General features: G+C 43.3%; 1 protein-coding gene and 1 long non-coding RNA gene across 6 annotated transcripts; both read left to right on the plus strand.

Annotated features, from left to right (window-relative positions):
• The first annotated feature begins 2,223 nt into the window (after nt 1-2,223).
• LOC134618167 (uncharacterized) lies at nt 2,224-8,910 on the plus strand. Of its 3 annotated transcripts, none has more exons than XR_010091841.1 (9): nt 2,224-2,401; nt 3,792-3,917; nt 4,024-4,142; nt 4,309-4,406; nt 4,887-4,995; nt 5,114-5,180; nt 7,346-7,538; nt 7,713-7,831; nt 7,931-8,910. It is a non-coding gene; the product is annotated as an uncharacterized LOC134618167 (long non-coding RNA). The 3 variants fall into 3 exon arrangements; XR_010091843.1 differs by having other exon boundaries at nt 4,348-4,406; XR_010091842.1 differs by lacking the exon at nt 3,792-3,917.
• Nucleotides 8,911-14,130: 5,220 nt separating this feature from the next.
• On the plus strand, nt 14,131-21,473 carry LOC134619298 (filamin-A-like). 3 transcript variants are annotated; one of them, XM_065469619.1, is made up of 11 exons: nt 14,131-14,257; nt 14,521-14,583; nt 14,808-14,870; nt 16,254-16,379; nt 16,486-16,604; nt 16,771-16,868; nt 17,354-17,481; nt 17,581-17,692; nt 17,809-18,398; nt 18,603-18,790; nt 18,918-21,473. In XM_065469619.1, the coding sequence occupies exons 9-11, from the start codon at nt 18,377-18,379 to the stop codon at nt 18,951-18,953; spliced, it is 246 nt and encodes an 81-aa protein (XP_065325691.1). In that variant the 5' UTR covers nt 14,131-14,257; nt 14,521-14,583; nt 14,808-14,870; nt 16,254-16,379; nt 16,486-16,604; nt 16,771-16,868; nt 17,354-17,481; nt 17,581-17,692; nt 17,809-18,376; the 3' UTR covers nt 18,954-21,473. The 3 variants fall into 3 exon arrangements, 1 of the variants encoding a protein (XP_065325691.1); XR_010573358.1 differs by lacking the exon at nt 14,808-14,870; XR_010573359.1 differs by lacking the exons at nt 14,131-14,257; nt 14,521-14,583; nt 16,254-16,379 and having other exon boundaries at nt 14,616-14,870.
• The last annotated feature ends 438 nt before the right edge of the window (nt 21,474-21,911 follow it).

The following is a 21,911-nucleotide window of genomic DNA, read 5'->3' on the forward strand; positions in this document are numbered from 1 at the left end:
CTACTTGTCTCCCTTTACACTGGAAGAGTCTTACAGTCTGTTCTCAAACACCTAAAAGAAGAATTACGGATTTGATCAACTGGTCCCTGAATGCAATTGACGCCCTCTTCTCCACGAGAAGCCTGGGTTCGGGAGAGCCCCCGTGCCCTTTATTCCATATAATTATTATTATTATTCCATACAAACACTTTTGAGCATTAACCATCCGGATGGGAGATGTGCATGAAGAGGGTCATAGCAGATCTCAAAATGTCAGACTGTTACTCAAACTCTTATATCCTCTGGTGGCCCCCACCTAGCCATAAAACCAACAATCAGAAAAGCAAGGCCACGATTGTCTGCAAACAGTATTCTCTTTATAAATCAGCAGGATGGAATGTCATAAAACAGTGTAACTCATTCACAGTAAATCAGCAGTATAATGTAATACAAATCAGTCTAATAAATCTTATAGTTGTCACCTTCTTCTAAGTCAGGAGTATAATGACATCTTGGAGAAGCTTGCGGCTGCTGTGAGTACTGAGACTCTGACAACATCTGACAACATCTGGGAGAGGCTCGCGGCTGTCGTGAACACTGGTGGTGAGAGACCAGTGATGGACCTTAGACGACTGTAAAATTGACATGCAGTGGTTCGCGCTAAAGAAAGAACACCACCGTTATTTCATGCGGCTACCATATCGGCGCCAGCTGCGGTCTGGAGGCTGGAGCTGAACATAGCAAACAATCTCTCCCCTGATAGCAAACTGTGTTTAGACTGTTAGACTTTTCCAAACGCCTTGGTATGCTGATCTCCAAGGCCGAGTCGGAACGGCGGGTGTGTATGTAGCTGCTGAGGGACAGAGTGCAGATGCAAGTGATTTGTGTCCATTTTGTGAGGAAACAAAGAGTTTGTGAGCAAGTCCTACAATAATAACAGTAAGATTTTGAGAAAGCCCCCCAAAATAGCTAAGTTTTGATGAATAGATTGTGTGTACAGAGCGTAAATTGAGTGAGTTAGAAGCATTTGTTGGGAGGTGAGAGAGCAGATTGAGATGGGCTGTTGAGCAGCTGAGAGAGCTGATTGTGGCAGTGTTTTGCTGAGAAGAGAGAAGAGGAAAGAAAGAGCAAGTGTCATTATTTGAAAGAGAGAAAGATGGCGGGCAGGCCGCCTTTGCGCAAAGAAAAAGGAAAAGAAAAGGGCAAAAGAGTGAGGGGCTCCGGTTCTTTAAGCGCAGCCCAGAAGCCCACTAGCTGCTGAGGGACAGCGTGGATTCGAACCAGCGACCTCAGGTGTCACACACGAGCTAGTAGCCTGGCAGTATACTCCTGCGCCACCTGCGCAAGCCGGAAGAATCGGGACATATTTGGTATATTTAAGTTCTATAAACATGCTCCTACGCAGGGGCGATTTTAGCCCATTTCTGGGGGTGCTTCAGCTCCCCCAAAATGAATCAAAGCACCCCCAAAGATTTCTTACTTCTTTTTTTTTTTTTTTTGACAATATTTGCTGTTTGTGTGACACACTACTAAAAATATAAAAAGCATACAGTACTTGGTTGAGACGGAACATTTGAACAACAAAAGTATAGAGAACCCCTCCCCCCTCCCAAAATGGTTTGTTCCAGCTCGCCCCCACTCTGGCTCTAGGGTCGTTGCTGCCACAGCGATGGTAGCTGAGACGCAGCGGAGCGGAGGTGGATTGGCTGGATTAAAACAGGACATATTAGCAGCATTTAACCTTCAGTTACTCTTTATGTAGTTAGATAGGAGTCGTGTTTCTTTTTAGCTGAAAAACCTTACACCCAGGTAACCTGCAGTGCTGAAAACGTGTTTTCCAATGATGTTTGCTACCCTACAATCCGTCCTACTCTGTAGTAAATTCTGCGACATTTGACCGTCCTGTTGCTCCCACTGAAATGTATACAGCCTATTTAAAATCTAAAACTTAAAATTGTCCGTAGCCTGCCGTTGTTACCACTGTCCTGTTTGAAATGGATACTAACTAGCTAACTGACTGAATGCCCATTAACCTTATAACTCCTGTTGTGTGTGTGTGTGTTTGTGTACAGAGAGACAGCCAGGTTCATAATGGATATAAGGAAGGCTTTTTCAAAAGCAGGAGCCACATTCAGGTAAAAGTGTAAGAACAAATGATCCATCAATAAAGGATAATGTTGGATCAGTGTTTCAATATTTTATATCTTTTATTAGATGTTCATGTGGTTTGGTTATTTGCCTTTTGGTTGAAAGTACACTGAGAGAGGACTTTTCGTTAGTGATCTTAATAATTTTTTTTTTCACATGAATGTAATTTTTTCATCTAATTGAATACAATCTATTTGTGTATGATTGTCAGTCCAAAGAGGGAGAGAGGAAAGAGGGGAACGTGAGGAGAAAGTACAAGGTCAGGAAGAACCAGGTAAGAAAACAGACAGGGAACAGTGACAGGCAAAAGAGAAACTATGAAACTGACGAAGAGAAAAAACCTGATTTTACTCATACAGTCTGGAAGTTGTGTCCTCCCTATATTAAAGCTGCTATCTGCAAAACAAACTGGGTTGAAACATTTTTGACCCTCTTTAACAACATTCCAACATAACATTATCATTGATTGGGGAGATTAAAATGAATGATATATTTTTATGTGGTTCAGCCACAACTCTACTAAAACCTCAGCCAGTAATAGGTAGGCCAACTTTTGGACTGTCCAGTTGTGTGTATGACTGCCGCATACAGACCCCCTTATCAGTGTTTCTCAAACTTTTTACAGTGCACACCACCTGAGAAAAATGTCAAGCTCTCCCAAGTACCACTATGAAAGCATGAAACTCATAAATCTTACAACACAAAATTAGTATTATTAAATTAGTATCTGCAGTAAAGATTTTTTCATACATTGTATACATTCTACCACAGGCAAAGTTGCCTCCATTTTTATAGTACTTGTTGACCACCTCCACCTCCTCTCTCTCTATCTGAACTGTCAGTGGACCTGGTCTGGACCTCCCGAAGTCCACAACCAGTTCCTTGGTCTTTGAAGTGTTGAGTTGCAGGTGGTTTGTGTGACTCCATGTAACAAAGTTTCTCACCAGACTCCTGTACTCCTCTTCCTGGTCATCCTAGATGAGGGGTAGGCAACTCCAGGCCTCGAGTGCCGGTGTCCTGGAGGTTTTAGATGTGTCCATGATCCATCACAGCTGATTTAAAGGGCTAAATGGCTCCTCAGCATTTCTTGAAGTTCTCCAGAGGCCTGGTAATGAACTAATCATTTGATTCAGGTGTGTTAACCCAGGGTGTGATCTAAAACCTGCAGGACACTGGCACTCGAGGCCTGGAGTTGCCTACCCCTGTCCTAGATACACCCCATGATGACTGTGTCGTCCACAAACATCTGAGATTCAGAGTTGTAGCAGACATCAGAGGTGTACAGGGTGGAGAGAAGAGGGGACAGCACAGTTCCCTGTGGTGCTCCTGTGCTGCTGACCACAGTGTCAGACGTGACGTCCTTCAGCTTGACGTACTGTGGTCTGTCAGTGAGGTAGTTGGTTTTTAATAGTATTCATTTATTTCTCCTCTGACTTTGGCCTGGGTCTTGCGGTTCCAGTGAAAGGAAATCTTAACGCTTCAGGTTACCAAGACGTTTTGGACCAGTCTGTGCTTAAAACACTGTGAGAACAGTTTAGGGAGGGTGTTTTTCCCTTCCAACACGACTGTGACCTAATGCACAAACATGGTCCATAAAGACATGATTGAATGTGTCTGGCATAGAAGCAGAGTGGCTTGCTTTGAGCCCTGATCTTAACTCCTAGATCACCATTGTGATGAACCAGAATGAACCCCTCAGTTTCTTGCACCGTCACAATGAGGCTTTTTCCACCGAGCCTCTGAAAAACACTGGCAAAGGAGCTCCTCTGGGCTTTTACCACGTCCAGAATGTGAGTGCACACACACACATCTGCACCTACACACACACTAACTGTGCTTCAACGATTTTATTCTAACTCAGTTTGTCAAACCCTTTATTTTTATCTGTTGGAGCAGATTTCTGTCGAAGTTACAGAGTCTTTTATTGAGAACATCAAGAGCAAGCCCGTCGTGTTTGAAGTGTTCAGCCACTACCAGCAGCACCCGCTGCACCTCCATGGCCAGGACGTGAACAGGTTGGTGGGGGTCAAACAGCAGATCCAGTCATGCAGTGATAATTCATATTTAATGCAGCAGATTTTGTTAGAAATGTGTAAACGATTGTATTCTAATCACATTGGCTAATTTTATATGCATATATAAATAAAAGGTATTTTTATTAAGTCAACATTCCTCCAACAGCATCCAGGAAATACTATCCTATTCCCATCCGTTGCTTAGAAACTGTCCTGAGGAGACAGCTTCAGGATCAATGACATGTCATTCACACCAATGAAGACGTGAGTAGAGCAGTTTTCAAGTGTAATAACATTCCTTTCGATCATATTGAGTATAGACGAATGCAACTGTGAGCTTTAGTGATTAGCCCGTTTCAACAGGACCGTGATCCTGATGTGTGAGACAGCAGGGTGCTGCCACTGGTGTTGTAATCTGTAATTTAGTTCCTCCTAACATTTCAGTTTGCTTCCAGTATCTATCCTCTGTGATTACTGGCTCTATAGACAGATTTAATAGAAGTGTGTGAGCTACTGGCTCAGTATAAAGGGTCAGTAGTGTTTTCACGTCACCTATCCATCCTCCATTCAGTCACCCAAAGCATGTAGTAAATACTCCTCACTTTTATTCATCTTCTCTTCAATTCAGAAAATTTTCAGCTTGATAACATTGAGCTTCTGTGTGTGTGTGTGTGTGTGTGTGTGTGTGTGTGTGTGTGTGTGTGTGTGTGTGTGTGTGTGTGAGTGTGTGTGTGTGTGTGTCAGTTCCAGCCACCAAGTTGAACACCATCACCAAATCCAACCTGGGTCAGTGTGTCAGCAAGTACGACCTGCTGGTCTGGTTTGAGATCAGCGAGTTGGAGCCCACTGGAGAGTGAGTATCCACCTGGAGTGTTATATTCACGCACAAGCTTTAAAGGAACCATAAAAATGATCTCCATGAAGAATATTATAAGTTGGGATGCTGTGTCTCCTCCTCCCTCCATGCACAGGTGCATCCCAGCCATCGTGGATCACAGTGGAGGCCTGCCCTGCCATGGTACCTACCTGCTGCACCAGGTACAGGATTGGTGCACATGTTGTTTTCTTATTAAAATGGCCTGTATTTGTATAGCACTTTACTAGTCCCTAAGGACCCCAAAGCGCTTTACACATCCAGTTCACATTCACGCACTGGTGATGGCAAGCTACAGCCCCCCTGGGGTGCACTGACAGAGGCGAGGCTGCCGGACACTGGCGCCACCGGGCCCTCTGACCACAACCAGTAGTCAGACAAGGGTGAAGTGTCTTGCCCAAGGATACAACTACCGAGACTGTCCGGGCCGGGGCTCGAACCGGTTTACAAGGCGAACTCCCAACTCTTGAGCCACGATCGCCCGCTTACTCACACAGTGGTAACTGCTTCCTTTGTACACAGTTTAATATCTTCTTTTAAAGCGTAATGTTGCTCTAGCTGTGCTCACTGTGATCCTGAGCTCCTGTTATGTTTGCTGCAGGATCAAGGGTGACCCTCATCCACGAGAAGGGCAGCGAGATATTTTCAGTCTGGAAAGATGAATCTGTCGGGCTTTAGGCTGCTTCTCACTTTAAGCAGTTCATGCTGTAGCTGTAGCTGATGGACCAAAAAATTACATTTCATATTTTAGACATTCAGCTGCTGACTCTGAAGCCAACAGGGCTCTTGAGTGTGGATGATTGTGTTGGTACTGGATGCTGTGATCAAACAGCTGTTCTGATCTGTCTTCATTCATGCCTGTCGATATTAAGCCTCCTAAGCTCCAAACCAGTAAAAGCAATATTTGGAGGCAACACCCTTTTTACTACTTTTCTGTATTTGTTTGTGATTGTGTGACACTGAACCACAGTGCTATGTATATCCTCTGTAACACTCAGACGTTTCCAGATCAATGTTTTCCCCCTCAGCTGTTTCTCACTATAGAGTCTTACCTCAGGAACAATGAGGCCAATGAGGCACCAGCAGAGCATATCTGGCTCTCAGTCTGTGGCTGATAGTGCCCCCTGCTGTTAATAACAGGAACAGTGTAACCTTGTATAGAGCTCATAGTGATGGTCTTAAGATTGCTGCTGCAAGGCAGTCATTTGTATCCATGTGTGCTGTATATATTCTGAGCATATGCAGTTATGTGAGCTCTCAGGTTTTATGTTTTAGGACATAATTAAAAATAAATCAGGTCCTTAGTAGGTCTTAATATGAGGTAAATGCAACCTCAGATGAACAACACATAACACGTTATACCACGTCATTATTTATTTAACAAACACTCAGCCGAAATTCAGATGTTTAAAAAACTAAGTACATCCAAGACTATTTCCATAATTAGTTAAGAGGGTCAGTATTAGCCAAGTGCTAATCAAATGCACTAGATCAGCGGTCCCCAACCCCCGGGCCTCGGACCGGTACCGGTCCGTGAGTCGTTTGGTACCGGGCCGCAAGAGTTGAGGCTCAGGTGTGAAATGTATGGTTTTCAGGGTTTTTATCAGTTTTCAGCGTTATTTTGTTATCGTTTTTATCGTTAACTCGGTTTTCCTGGGTCTTTTCACGTGTGTTATGAATAAATCGTGATGATTATTTGGGCTTTTTTTGCTGCCAAAGAACCTGCAAAGTGTCTAGGTCACTGAGTGAGCCATGAAGTACTCTAGAGTCAAATGAGATCATCGTTGGGTCAGTGACTCCAGAGCGCAGCAGCAAAGCAACAACAGAGTGATGCTGCAGTGGCTCAAAGTTGAGACTTCAACATGATTGAACGTTAAGAAAGCTGTGAATGAATAAATATCTGCAAACTTCAATGAACCGAAGAAACATTGTAAAGACAAATGGGCCACAAATCCGTCCACACTGCTGTGAAACACTAACAAAAAACGATTACCTCAAGTTTTTGCTGCTAAAGTTGGTTCCATCAGCTGCTGAATCACAGGTACTCACAGGTCACATGTACTTGGTTATAGTCATTTGTGCATTTTGGGTTGTTTTAAATAAATAATGATGTGTTGTAATAATCTAGATCCAGAACCTTAGACTGCTTTTTCACGTGTCTGTAAATGAATTTCTCTCTTATCATTGTCCCGATTGGTGTCGGCTGACACTTGACACTCTGTGGCTCCTGATTTATCTGTTGTCAAGGTCTCACCTCAGTGCGATTCCTCACGTTTTGTCATGATTCAAGGATGAATGTGAATGAATGAATCAAATCTCTTCTTTTCAGATCTGTTGTGTCCAAGAAGGGTTTTCTAAGCTTCGTGGAGCCTCGCTCTAACTCATAGGTGAAGCATTTTGTGGTTGTTCGCCGGCCCTACGTCTTCATCTACAACAGCGACAAGGACCCCGTGGAGCGAGGCGCCGTCAACCTCTCCACAGCACAGGTGGAATACAGCAAAGACCAGCACGCCATGCTTAAGGTTTGAGGCAGGATAGAGAAAGGCTCGATGTAACACGTTTGTTTTTAATGAGATTCATTCAAATGGTTTTGGTGCACGTTGGCCAATTTTGGACACATTGAATGATGAAATGGCAAATGGACTGGGATTTATCATTTGAATGAACATGAATATAATGTGATGTTTTCTTTTCAGATGCCCAACACATTTGCAGTGTACACAAAACATCGAGGCATCCTCCTGCAGGCCAACAACCAGAAAGACATGAACGAATGGCTGTACGCTTTTAGTCCTCTGCTAGCAGGAAGGATAAGGTACACACACACGCTCCTCTCACACCACAGTCAAACGTGCAGCTTCTGCACCCTTCAAAAACATTCCCTTCTCCTCACAACATAAAACTCTCCCCGCAGATCTAAGCTGGCGAGGCGGCGCAGCGGCCTGACGAAGAACTGAGCGGGCGGAGCGGTTCCACTGTCGTCCACGTCATACGTAGATCCTCCTCAATCTGTGTACATACGCCGCCTCTAAACCCCCAATAGTGCCAGTGTCAGTTAGTGAGTCAGTAAAATACTCATGCATTTGTGTTAACATTAAAACTGCAGACTAACTAGAGACAAACAAGCGAGGATCGCTTCATATCTCAGCAGTTTAAAAAAACAAACAATGACCAATTGTTCCTGCAGGAGTAGATTTGGGCCCCTTTTTGCTTTTTCATCCCAAGGAATAAAAACAAGGTTACAAGGAGATGAGGAGGAGGAGGACTAGGAGGATGAAAACGAACTAAGGAGAAAACTTGATTTGTACATCGGGTGTGTTCTGGGATCAGTGTGTTAGTTAACCCTCATTTAACACATTCCTCTCTGCTCCTCTAGCTTGCTCTATCTCACTGAGAATCAGAAGCCTTGACATTTACTGCTATTAACTTTACACTCTTGTTGTCAAGACGCAAAGAAAACACAGTGAAAAGGTTAGAAGGACGTAAGGAAAAAAGAATGAAGGTGCAATGTTTCTTTAGTTTTTTTGCTTTGACGGCAGTGGTTAGCCAGCAAAGCTGCTTTTAAATGGCCCGCAGGACAGATTACGATGTAGTCCCATGACTCCCCTCGCTGTCACACCAGCGTCGGCTGAAATCTCTGAAGTGAAGTACTCGTGTTCAGCTGTCTGTTACATATAGATAAAAAATAAAGCTCTGACGTGACCTCGGGTCAGCCAGCCTGACAGTCAGAGAAACAGAAACGTGCTGGATTGTGGATCTCTGAGCTGCACATCAAAGATGCACCTATGCACAGATCAAGTCTCAAAAGTGCAATGTACCTCATATACATGTTGATGCGAAGCGCTGCCAGAGCAAACGTTTCCACTTCATTTGCAGAGGTGTTTTTATTTTGGATTGTGCATTTATTGTTTGCAATGTATATGTATTTGTTTGCAGCTCTTTGCACATATTAATAAAAGGTTGAACTAACTGATCAGATAAAGTCTGTGCGGTTTAGTTGTTCCACTCATATTAAACCAAATGAAAGGAAAAGGAGACCTAACATGTAACCCCTGCACCTCCACTGAGGAGGTGAGTTACATTAGTGCTTCCTCTTTATTAGAAAGTGGTTTGAGTGAATTAGAAGTCTGTTGTTTTTTTGGAGGAGATCTACTCATTAGTCATGCTAGGCATCCATCTGAACTCTATCAAAATAAAGGTGTATTTTAACTCATTTTAATTTTTTAATATCAGAGATATAGGACTATACAAAGTAGCTGGTGACATCTAAAACGACAGCAGACTTATTGTGTCTTTCTTCACCTCATCACTTTTTTCTGTGTTTGTTTTTCTGTTGATGCCTTTCAAACAAAACTAGCCGTGATATTTCCCACCTTCCCCCTCTGAAATTTAATATCAGTTAACCCCAGATGTGTCATGCAGATATCCTAATTCTGTGTATGGTAATCTTGCACCATTGAACTGTTAGTGAATGAGGCAACAATAAAAGTGGGAAACGTGCATTAGCAGATGAAGTGCTGCCTGCTTATTTCCTGCTTTATGTGAGCTTCTGCTGTAGTTTATTATGTGCTTTTAGTCCCAAGAAACCAGCCTTTTACTGTGGCGCACAATAAGATCTTCTGATGTTTGGTGTCATCTTCCTGTGATCTCCTGTGAACAGGTGGATTAATTCACTTCAAGTTTATGTATGTAGAACCAAATCACAGCAGGGGCTGAACACTGTAAAGACTCTAGAATAATTATGGAGGCACAACATTTAAAGCTCCAGTCCTTCTATCCCACATACCTAAAAGTTAGTTATATGATAAATAGCCCCGTGTTTGTTTACTTGATTTGTAAAATGCAAAGTGGTGACTTTTTCTTTTCAAGTACGTCCTCGTATGGAGACATGTTTCTTTTTAATGGCATAAAACAAGTCATTGTTTACAAAAATGTACATTTTATTGGGCAGAATGAGGTAAACAGTGAAGAAAAGTATGAGAAAACAGAGCATAGGATCTCCGGAGACTGTGGCAACTAGAATTATTGTATACATGTGTGTGTATTAAGGACTGACACAGACAAAGAACTAATCATACAATGAAGCAATGCCATTTTAAAATGTTTATTTATAAACAGGATAAAACCATTCAAGTATTGAGTCATGAATAAAACAGCACCCTCTGATCTGCTAATTGGGAAACAGAGGATGTCAGTGTGTTTTTCAGTGCTAGTCCAAATTGAGTGAGAGGACTTTACATTTGAATAGATTCGATTACAAGTTATATTTGGCTTTAATTGAATGCAGTTCAGTTTGATTTAAATCAAGCCAATTCACAACATATAAACTTGAAATATATGGTAAGATAAAGGTTGTGCAATAATACAGAAAAAGCCCCAACAATCAAATGATCCCCTATGAGCAAGCACTTGGCAACAGTGGGAAGGAAAAACTCCATTTTCGGCAGAACCAGGCTCAGGGAGGGCGGCCATCTGCCTCCACCGGTTGGGGGTGGGGTAAGAAAATGAAACTAAACTATAGGAAGACAAATAGGAAAGATGTTCATGATATATATGAAACTTTCTGCTAGCCCTGACTAAAATATTGTTTTTGACAGGAAAGTATTGTTTCATTCATCCATTTAGAGACAATCTGAACCATTTAAGGTGAAGGATTAAGCCTCAACCTAACCCGATTTAGTACTTTGACTTGCAAAGTACTTTTCAACTCTAATAATTGCTAAGAGTATATTTCTTATCATCTATTGGTCATCTGACCTGAGAAACTTCAGTTAACATTATAACACAGAAGTGATTGTCTGATCAGAAACTGTTTATTCCACCAGGTGGACAGCAGGAATAAGACAAACCAGATACTAAGAAATAAATTATACAATAAAATATTCTCAATATGCTAAAATTCCCACCGAGACTAGATAAGATTATTCTAAAACTGGTCAAAATACAATTCTCTTCGTGCACAAAAATCCCACCCAGTCCCACAACCCAGGACGAATATTCCTTGTGTGTTCTTGAGCTGGACAGAAATTCCTCTTGCTGAGCGGGGTCCAGGCCAGCCTCGTGCCAGGCAGACGAGGAGCCTCCTGTCCCAGTCTCGTCCGTCCACTGGGCCCATCACATCCCAGCCCAGTTAGCATTCTGCACTGGAGTCCGTCGCTCGATACCACCGCGGCTCCCCTCACGTCATCACCTGTAAGTAAAAACAAATAGGAGCCAGAACCATCATCCCGGAAGCTGCCCTGGCTTATAGCCATGGCGACCCTCTCCCAACACGGCTGCACCCACTGAACAACAGTGAGACACTACTCACAAATGCAGGCAGTGCTATACATCTGATTTAATCAGATTACAAACAGAAAATGGGATGATCCGTCACAAACTTCGACAATTTACTGTTTTTAATCCGCACAGTGATTTTGGTTTGTGCTGATATCTTTGGAAAAAGGTTTCTTGACTGACAAGTTGGGATCTAACATCACAAACTGACATCTGGTAACACGATGTACCAAATGAAAATGGGTCTCTGTAGACGTCATCGTTCCCTTGCCCTCTTTTGCTGGCCTGCTTCTTTCTCTCTCTCCTCTTTCGGTGTATGCCTGTGTTGTTGTCCGTGTGCTTGTCTTTTTTAGGGGATGCTCCTCCACCTTCCTGTCCCTCGGTCACTTGTCAACAATCAGCTGATTACTCGCCTGTTCCTCATGAGGTCTTCACGCTGGCTTCTAAACAACCAGATCATTGCATTACCAAGGTATCATGCCACAGTCATGTCACATTTTCCATCAGTTCTTGCCTTTGCTCACTCTCTGTTTCTGTGCAGACGTTTCAACGTTACGGATCTCCGCAACCTTCTGTGACAGTGTCTGAGTGTGCCTTCAGACAACCTTCACTACCTCTGCCCCGTCTCCTGGAGCCCACAGTGTTTATCCTGTATTCATAACTATCTGCAAATAAACCTCTAAAACTTTACCACAGTGTCTCATCATCATTCTGTTGTTTTCATAACAGTACACTGTAGAAATATTGGACTGTGTATTAGGTATTGAGGTCATAGTGAATGTAGTTTATTAGTGTGTGTCGTAGTATGATTTTGTTGTTGATAGGATCAATTTTTTTGGGGGGGGATAACCGACACTGGTTACCCCAGGCTGCACTTTTTTTGCCCAAAGAGGAAGGTGGACAAGGGCTGGTTCGCCTAGAGAGCAGAACTGTGTCTCGTTTGGCTCTTGATGAAGGCGGTCACACTTTCTCCCTCTCCCTTATCTTTCCTGCTTGGCTTTCTCGTGCCTCTGTCTAGTCTTGTCTACTTGTCTCCCTTTACACTGGAAGAGTCTTACAGTCTGTTCTCAAACACCTAAAAGAAGAATTACGGATTTGATCAACTGGTCCCTGAATGCAATTGACGCCCTCTTCTCCACGAGAAGCCTGGGTTCGGGAGAGCCCCCGTGCCCTTTATTCCATACAATTATTATTATTATTCCATACAAACACTTTTGAGCATTAACCATCCGGATGGGAGATGTGCATGAAGAGGGTCACAGCAGATCTCAAAATGTCAGACTGTTACTCAAACTCTTATATCCTCTGGTGGCCCCCACCTAGCCATAAAACCAACAATCAGAAAAGCAAGGCCACGATTGTCTGCAAACAGTATTCTCTTTATAAATCAGCAGGATGGAATGTCATAAAACAGTGTAACTCATTCACAGTAAATCAGCAGTATAATGTAATACAAATCAGTCTAATAAATCTTATAGTTGTCACCTTCTTCTAAGTCAGGAGTATAATGCAAACTAAACTACATAATGATTACACCATCTATAATAAGTATAAGTGTAATGTGGCCTACAGCAGTATCATGATTCAACCATTCTTTGATTAAAAGTATAATGTAACATATGACAGTATAATAACCTCACACTCATTAGATGCAGCACGGATGACATCTTGGAGAAGCTTGCGGCTGCTGTGAGTACTGAGACTCTGACAACATCTGACAACATCTGGGAGAGGCTCGCGGCTGTCGTGAACACTGGTGGTGAGAGACCAGTGATGGACCTTAGACGACTGTAAAATTGACATGCAGTGGTTCGCGCTAAAGAAAGAACACCACCGTTATTTCATGCGGCTACCATATCGGCGCCAGCTGCGGTCTGGAGGCTGGAGCTGAACATAGCAAACAATCTCTCCCCTGATAGCAAACTGTGTTTAGACTGTTAGACTTTTCCAAACGCCTTGGTATGCTGATCTCCAAGGCCGAGTCGGAACGGCGGGTGTGTATGTAGCTGCTGAGGGACAGAGTGCAGATGCAAGTGATTTGTGTCCATTTTGTGAGGAAACAAAGAGTTTGTGAGCAAGTCCTACAATAATAACAGTAAGATTTTGAGAAAGCCCCCCAAAATAGCTAAGTTTTGATGAATAGATTGTGTGTACAGAGCGTAAATTGAGTGAGTTAGAAGCATTTGTTGGGAGGTGAGAGAGCAGATTGAGATGGGCTGTTGAGCAGCTGAGAGAGCTGATTGTGGCAGTGTTTTGCTGAGAAGAGAGAAGAGGAAAGAAAGAGCAAGTGTCATTATTTGAAAGAGAGAAAGATGGCGGGCAGGCCGCCTTTGCGCAAAGAAAAAGGAAAAGAAAAGGGCAAAAGAGTGAGGGGCTCCGGTTCTTTAAGCGCAGCCCAGAAGCCCACTAGCTGCTGAGGGACAGCGTGGATTCGAACCAGCGACCTCAGGTGTCACACACGAGCTAGTAGCCTGGCAGTATACTCCTGCGCCACCTGCGCAAGCCGGAAGAATCGGGACATATTTGGTATATTTAAGTTCTATAAACATGCTCCTACGCAGGGGCGATTTTAGCCCATTTCTGGGGGTGCTTCAGCTCCCCCAAAATGAATCAAAGCACCCCCAAAGATTTCTTACTTCTTTTTTTTTTTTTTTTGACAATATTTGCTGTTTGTGTGACACACTACTAAAAATATAAAAAGCATACAGTACTTGGTTGAGACGGAACATTTGAACAACAAAAGTATAGAGAACCCCTCCCCCCTCCCAAAATGGTTTGTTCCAGCTCGCCCCCACTCTGGCTCTAGGGTCGTTGCTGCCACAGCGATGGTAGCTGAGACGCAGCGGAGCGGAGGTGGATTGGCTGGATTAAAACAGGACATATTAGCAGCATTTAACCTTCAGTTACTCTTTATGTAGTTAGGTAGGAGTCGTGTTTCTTTTTAGCTGAAAAACCTTACACCCAGGTAACCTGCAGTGCTGAAAACGTGTTTTCCAATGATGTTTGCTACCCTACAATCCGTCCTACTCTGTAGTAAATTCTGCGACATTTGACCGTCCTGTTGCTCCCACTGAAATGTATACAGCCTATTTAAAATCTAAAACTTAAAATTGTCCGTAGCCTGCCGTTGTTACCACTGTCCTGTTTGAAATGGATACTAACTAGCTAACTGACTGAATGCCCATTAACCTTATAACTCCTGTTGTGTGTGTGTGTGTTTGTGTACAGAGAGACAGCCAGGTTCATAATGGATATAAGGAAGGCTTTTTCAAAAACAGGAGCCACATTCAGGTAAAAGTGTAAGAACAAATGATCCATCAATAAAGGATAATGTTGGATCAGTGTTTCAATATTTTATATCTTTTATTAGATGTTCATGTGGTTTGGTTATTTGCCTTTTGGTTGAAAGTACACTGAGAGAGGACTTTTCGTTAGTGATCTTAATAATTTTTTTTTTCACATGAATGTAATTTTTTCATCTAATTGAATACAATCTATTTGTGTATGATTGTCAGTCCAAAGAGGGAGAGAGGAAAGAGGGGAACGTGAGGAGAAAGTACAAGGTCAGGAAGAACCAGGTAAGAAAACAGACAGGGAACAGTGACAGGCAAAAGAGAAACTATGAAACTGACGAAGAGAAAAAACCTGATTTTACTCATACAGTCTGGAAGTTGTGTCCTCCCTATATTAAAGCTGCTATCTGCAAAACAAACTGGGTTGAAACATTTTTGACCCTCTTTAACAACATTCCAACATAACATTATCATTGATTGGGGAGATTAAAATGAATGATATATTTTTATGTGGTTCAGCCACAACTCTACTAAAACCTCAGCCAGTAATAGGTAGGCCAACTTTTGGACTGTCCAGTTGTGTGTATGACTGCCGCATACAGACCCCCTTATCAGTGTTTCTCAAACTTTTTACAGTGCACACCACCTGAGAAAAATGTCAAGCTCTCCCAAGTACCACTATGAAAGCATGAAACTCATAAATCTTACAACACAAAATTAGTATTATTAAATTAGTATCTGCAGTAAAGATTTTTTCATACATTGTATACATTCTACCACAGGCAAAGTTGCCTCCATTTTTATAGTACTTGTTGACCACCTCCACCTCCTCTCTCTCTATCTGAACTGTCAGTGGACCTGGTCTGGACCTCCCGAAGTCCACAACCAGTTCCTTGGTCTTTGAAGTGTTGAGTTGCAGGTGGTTTGTGTGACTCCATGTAACAAAGTTTCTCACCAGACTCCTGTACTCCTCTTCCTGGTCATCCTAGATGAGGGGTAGGCAACTCCAGGCCTCGAGGTCCTGGAGGTTTTAGATGTGTCCATGATCCATCACAGCTGATTTAAAGGGCTAAATGGCTCCTCAGCATTTCTTGAAGTTCTCCAGAGGCCTGGTAATGAACTAATCATTTGATTCAGGTGTGTTAACCCAGGGTGTGATCTAAAACCTGCAGGACACTGGCACTCGAGGCCTGGAGTTGCCTACCCCTGTCCTAGATACACCCCATGATGACTGTGTCGTCCACAAACATCTGAGATTCAGAGTTGTAGCAGACATCAGAGGTGTACAGGGTGGAGAGAAGAGGGGACAGCACAGTTCCCTGTGGTGCTCCTGTGCTGCTGACCACAGTGTCAGACGTGACGTCCTTCAGCTTGACGTACTGTGGTCTGTCAGTGAGGTAGTTGGTTTTTAATAGTATTCATTTATTTCTCCTCTGACTTTGGCCTGGGTCTTGCGGTTCCAGTGAAAGGAAATCTTAACGCTTCAGGTTACCAAGACGTTTTGGACCAGTCTGTGCTTAAAACACTGTGAGAACAGTTTAGGGAGGGTGTTTTTCCCTTCCAACACGACTGTGACCTAATGCACAAACATGGTCCATAAAGACATGATTGAATGTGTCTGGCATAGAAGCAGAGTGGCTTGCTTTGAGCCCTGATCTTAACTCCTAGATCACCATTGTGATGAACCAGAATGAACCCCTCAGTTTCTTGCACCGTCACAATGAGGCTTTTTCCACCGAGCCTCTGAAAAACACTGGCAAAGGAGCTCCTCTGGGCTTTTACCACGTCCAGAATGTGAGTGCACACACACACATCTGCACCTACACACACACTAACTGTGCTTCAACGATTTTATTCTAACTCAGTTTGTCAAACCCTTTATTTTTATCTGTTGGAGCAGATTTCTGTCGAAGTTACAGAGTCTTTTATTGAGAACATCAAGAGCAAGCCCGTCGTGTTTGAAGTGTTCAGCCACTACCAGCAGCACCCGCTGCACCTCCATGGCCAGGACGTGAACAGGTTGGTGGGGGTCAAACAGCAGATCCAGTCATGCAGTGATAATTCATATTTAATGCAGCAGATTTTGTTAGAAATGTGTAAACGATTGTATTCTAATCACATTGGCTAATTTTATATGCATATATAAATAAAAGGTATTTTTATTAAGTCAACATTCCTCCAACAGCATCCAGGAAATACTATCCTATTCCCATCCGTTGCTTAGAAACTGTCCTGAGGAGACAGCTTCAGGATCAATGACATGTCATTCACACCAATGAAGACGTGAGTAGAGCAGTTTTCAAGTGTAATAACATTCCTTTCGATCATATTGAGTATAGACGAATGCAACTGTGAGCTTTAGCGATTAGCCCGTTTCAACAGGACCATGATCTTGATGTGTGAGACAGCAAGGTGCTGCCACTGGTGTTGTAATCTGTGATTTAGTTCCTCCTAACATTTCAGTTTGCTTCCAGTATCTATCCTCTGTGATTACTGGCTCTATAGACAGATTTAATAGAAGTGTGTGAGCTACTGGCTCAGTATAAAGGGTCAGTAGTGTTTTCACGTCACCTATCCATCCTCCATTCAGTCACCCAAAGCATGTAGTAAATACTCCTCACTTTTATTCATCTTCTCTTCAATTCAGAAAATTTTCAGCTTGATAACATTGAGCTTCTGTGTGTGTGTGTGTGTGTGTGTGTGTGTGTGTGTGTGTGTGTGTGTGTGTGTGTGTGTGTGTGTGTCATTGTTTTTGTCCTCTGCTTTAGGTGAGATCTGAATGGCATCAGGCAAAGTTGCTAAGCTTGACATCACAGACAACAACGACGGCACAGTTGCTGTCGAATATGCTCCCACAGAGGCCGGTCTGCATGAGATGGATCCATGCACATCCCGGGTATCTGCATATGTTTAGGAGTAATGTGTGGGAATAAAGTGCATGGAGAAAATAGTTTGGAAGGAAGTCACTAACCACTCTTTTTCTGTCTGTCAACAGGAAGTCCCTTGCAGTTCTACGTGGATTACATGTGCCTATGGCCCTGGCCTTATCCACGGGACGGTCAACAAGCCAGCTGTCTTTACTGTTAACACCAAAGAGGCTGGAGAAGGTAGGTAACAGTCACATGGCCAAACACACATTGTGTGCTGTGGAATGCTATAACTTACTTGCTTCCTCAGATTTTCAACACACGGGACACTGTCTGTTCATATCACATCTTTGTAGGTGGTTTGTCTTTTGTCTCTGGCCATTAAGGGTCCATCCAAGGCTGGACTGTGTGGACAACCATGGCGGAACCTGCACTGTGTCTTACCTTCCAGTGCTGCCATGAGACTGCAGCATCCTTGTTAAATACAATGACAAACACACCCCAGGCAGCCCCTTGTCTGCTAGGATTACTGCTAACATCAGTGTAGACCATCCATGCAGCCTCTAAGATGGCAGCCCAAACACTACAGTAAAGTAATTCATTTCCTGCTGGATCTGGAGATGTTCCAAGACTACATACCTGGAAACATTCTGATCAGATGCCCCAAACCACCTGCTTCTCCCCTCTCCTGCAGCTCAGCCACAAACCACAGCCCACCACAATATGATAGAAAAGGTGCATTTATGCCATTAGTGTGCCCTAGGAATCACTGCTGGATCTCTAGGTGACGATTCCATGAGGATGTACCATCTGAAGGTGGGCTGAGCTGCAGATATTCCACTGGACATAGGAGAGCTTGACCTCAGCCAGCTGACAGCCTCTCTTACAACACCCTCGGTGCGAGAGGAGCCCTGCCTGCTGAAGATGCTGCGTAACGCTCACATTGGTGAGTGTCCGTCTGATAAGTGAGAAGTTTGCTAAACAATGAGACTCATCAGAATCCAAATACTTTATTAATCACTGAGTAAAAGACAGAGGGGGAAAAGTAATAAAAGTTAAAGCATGGAGAAAGAATCAGGAGCAACTGAAACAGGCTGCATACACACAAGAATAAGCGTTAACCCTCATCTGTTTTGTCTGTCTGTCTTAGGAATCTCCTTTGTTTCCAAGGAGATTGGTGAGCACCTTGTTAACATCAAGAAGAACGGCCGTCATGTTCCCAGCAGCCCAATTGCTGTTATGATCAAGCAGTCAGGGATTGGTGATGTGAGCCGTGTGAGTGGACCGGGGCTGACCGAGGACAGGACCTTTCAGCCTGCAGAGTTCATCGTGATGCAGGTAAATGCTCAGTGAAAGCATAGATACTAGAGATGGCACCATACCACTTTTTTATTTACCAATATGATAAATTTTCCTGGTCGGTACAGTGTTATCCACACAAAAGTTGATATAGTCTCTTCTGCAGGTTGTTAGGCTGTCGATATCCTCCTACAGCGGCTGAGATCCTTTGGTGTGAACAGGACTCTTCTACGACACTGTGGTGGCGTCTGCTGTCTTTTATGCTGTGGTCTGCTGCAGTGGTGGAATGGCAGAGAGGGACTGGGGGAAACTTAACAAACTGGTGAAGAGGCCCAGCTCTGTCCTGGACTGTCTGCTGAAGTTCATTGAGCAGATAAGCTAACATCCATCATGGACAGCCCCTCCCACCCCTTGCATGAGACTGTACGAGCACTGAGCAGCTCGTTCAGCAGAAGACTTTTACACCCACAGTGTAGGAAGGAGCGCTACCAATTCAGTCATTCTTACCAGCAGCTGTCAGACTATAATCCAGTTTAACATGGTTATCTGACTCATCACCTGTTTAATTAACATATCAATGTTTTTAATTGCTGCTGCTCACTTGCAGCTTGTTTGTACACTGTATATTTCACCAGGATCATTTCTTCTTCATTTCTCCTTTTCTTCTTCAGTCTTCTTTTGCGGCTCTTTCACTGAATTTTAGTCAGAGCGCGGTGAAACTTGGTGTTTGGTATCGATGATAGCTCTGGAAGATAGCTTGTGGTTCAGTTTTGTTTGTTTAGTGGACTTGTGTGCATTTACGTAACAGCTCTTTTAATCATGGCTTCTTTTCGTTGTGTTTGGTGGTTGTAGAAATGGTTTATATGAGATTTTAGCTGAGATGTGCCCACAGAGTGAATGTAAAATGCAAATGAAGCAGTAGAAACAGTCTACGTCATTTCCTGGATGCTGTACGAAAAGTAACGGTAAGAAATCGAAGGCGTGACCGTTATGATTTGTAATATATTATCTGTGTGTGCGCTGAGTAAGTCCTCTGTAAAATGGCTGCCTGGCTGAACAAAACAGAGTGGGATCAAGTTCGCCACAACTTGTTCTCCAGGGACTCCTCTCTGCAAAGGTTAGCCTTACAGAGGATATCGGCTTGGAGGGACAGGTGTCCCAATATCTCTAGTTCTGTGGCCATTGACTGCACAGAGGCTCTGGTTCGCTGCCAGGTGCGTGACCGGTCCGGACCGCTAAATGACGAAGAGCTGGCGCTAATGTACGGGATGGCCTTGGTGAGGTTTGTTAGCCTCATCTCCGAGGGCAAAAAGAAGAGGAAGCCCCTGTCGCGTTCCTGGGTCTGTTGACCCAGCGTTTTGAGTTTTAGTTTATTTTGATGTTTATGGTTTATTTTTAAGTTCATTAGGTTATCTAAGCTTATTTGTTTATTTAGATTCCCCTTGTGTCTTCTACCCCTGTGTTTTAGTCTCCTATTGCCCTTTGTGTTTCATGCTGCGTGTCTTATGTTGTCAAGTTTATATTGTCTTGTCTGCATCTCATGTTTTCTGTTTTATTTTGAAGGTCTGTGTCCTATGTTAGTGTAGTCAGCTTTGCTTCCTTTGTCTCCTTATGTCAGACCAGTGTCAGCTGTTTCCCCATGTGTTTCCACTTCCCCTAATCACCCTTGTCTGTTGTTCAACGTCATGTTTCCAGGATTTTCCATGATTAGGTTTTTTGCAATGTTCAAGGTTTTGTTCTTTACCTTTTTGTGTTTAGCATTTAGTTTTCCCAGTTTAGTTCTAGTTAGGTTCTTTCTTGTGTGCATCTGCCTTTTTGTTTTTGTAGCTTTTTATCAGCCATATTAATCTGCTCGCTTTTTGTTGATAGTCAAGTTTTGGTCCAAGTTCCTTCGTGTCTGCATTTTGGGTCCGCTCTTCACTATACATACAGTCTGCCTCTGCCAGACTGTGACAGCCCCGGATGATGAGGATCGGGGCTAAAAAGCTAAAGATCCCAGTGTGGTTGGTACATCTGAGGCACAGGGCCACTCACTGGACGACTCCTCCATCCCTGAAGTCGTTGCGACAGGGATGTGAGGCGGCGCTGGAGTGGCTCAAAGAAGAGCACTGGGCCAAGTATAAGGAGACTGACCTCAAGCGGCAGGAAGGTGGCATGTTAAAAAGAATCAAAAAGTCTGCCTTGCAGTCCAGGAATCAGTTGATTGATGTGCTGCTGGGGGATGGATTTCTGGTTCCTACAGTTGGGCAGCTGGAAGAATTTGGCTGTGACACCTCATACTGTGCCAGTCTCACTGAGCCCAGATTGCCAAAAACGTTTCTGCGCTTTTGGCTGCCCCTGCTTAAGATGGTCAGCTCACCAGCATTTATCCAAGTCTTCCTTGAGAAGCTCTTTGCGAAGCAGAAGCTGCTCACCAAAGAGCCCAAAGGTCACAGGGCTTTCTACATTGCAGCCTGGATTTCAGAAGTCCTCCTATGCAATAGGAAGAAAGGTGCCAGGAGGAAGCACAGGATCTTTAGGAACCGGATCCAGCTGAAGGGGTTGGACCTAATATCTTTGTGCCTGGATGCCCCCTCCATCAGCATGCCTCACCTGCTCCAGTTAATCCTGGATGACATGGAGCACTGAAATCAAAATATAAAAATAAAATCTGTTCAGAGATATTAATAATGTTCATAGTTGATGTCTTTAAGTTGATTATTTCATGTCACATATCGCCCTATGTTTTTATTTCTTTTAATCATCTTAATTGTACAGCACATTGGTTGATCTGTTAAATGTGCTATAAAAATAAATTTGACTTTGACATTTATGATTTGAAGAGTCTGTTTGTTTATTTTGATCTTTTCTGTACAGCTGATCAGAGTTGGTTTCACCCGAGGTCGTTAACTAAAACAATTTGTTCAAAAGACAGAATTTTCTGAGAGACTTAACAAAGTAAAAGGTTTGATTATTCAATTCTCTGTTAATTCAACTCAGTGTTTATATAAGTAAACATAAACTATGGGGGTGTCCAAATTCAGAGGCTGCATCCTGCTGAGGCCACATTTGTAGGCCGATTACGTCACAGCGATGCAACGAAGGCTGTCCAAATTCGTAGACTCCTCTAAATGCAGCCGACAAATGCGTCCTCCTTTTCCCCAGATTTGAAGGATGCGTC

The sequence above is a fragment of the Pelmatolapia mariae genome, linkage group LG20 (assembly GCF_036321145.2).
Source record: "Pelmatolapia mariae isolate MD_Pm_ZW linkage group LG20, Pm_UMD_F_2, whole genome shotgun sequence".
In the NCBI taxonomy this organism is placed as follows: domain Eukaryota; kingdom Metazoa; phylum Chordata; class Actinopteri; order Cichliformes; family Cichlidae; genus Pelmatolapia; species Pelmatolapia mariae.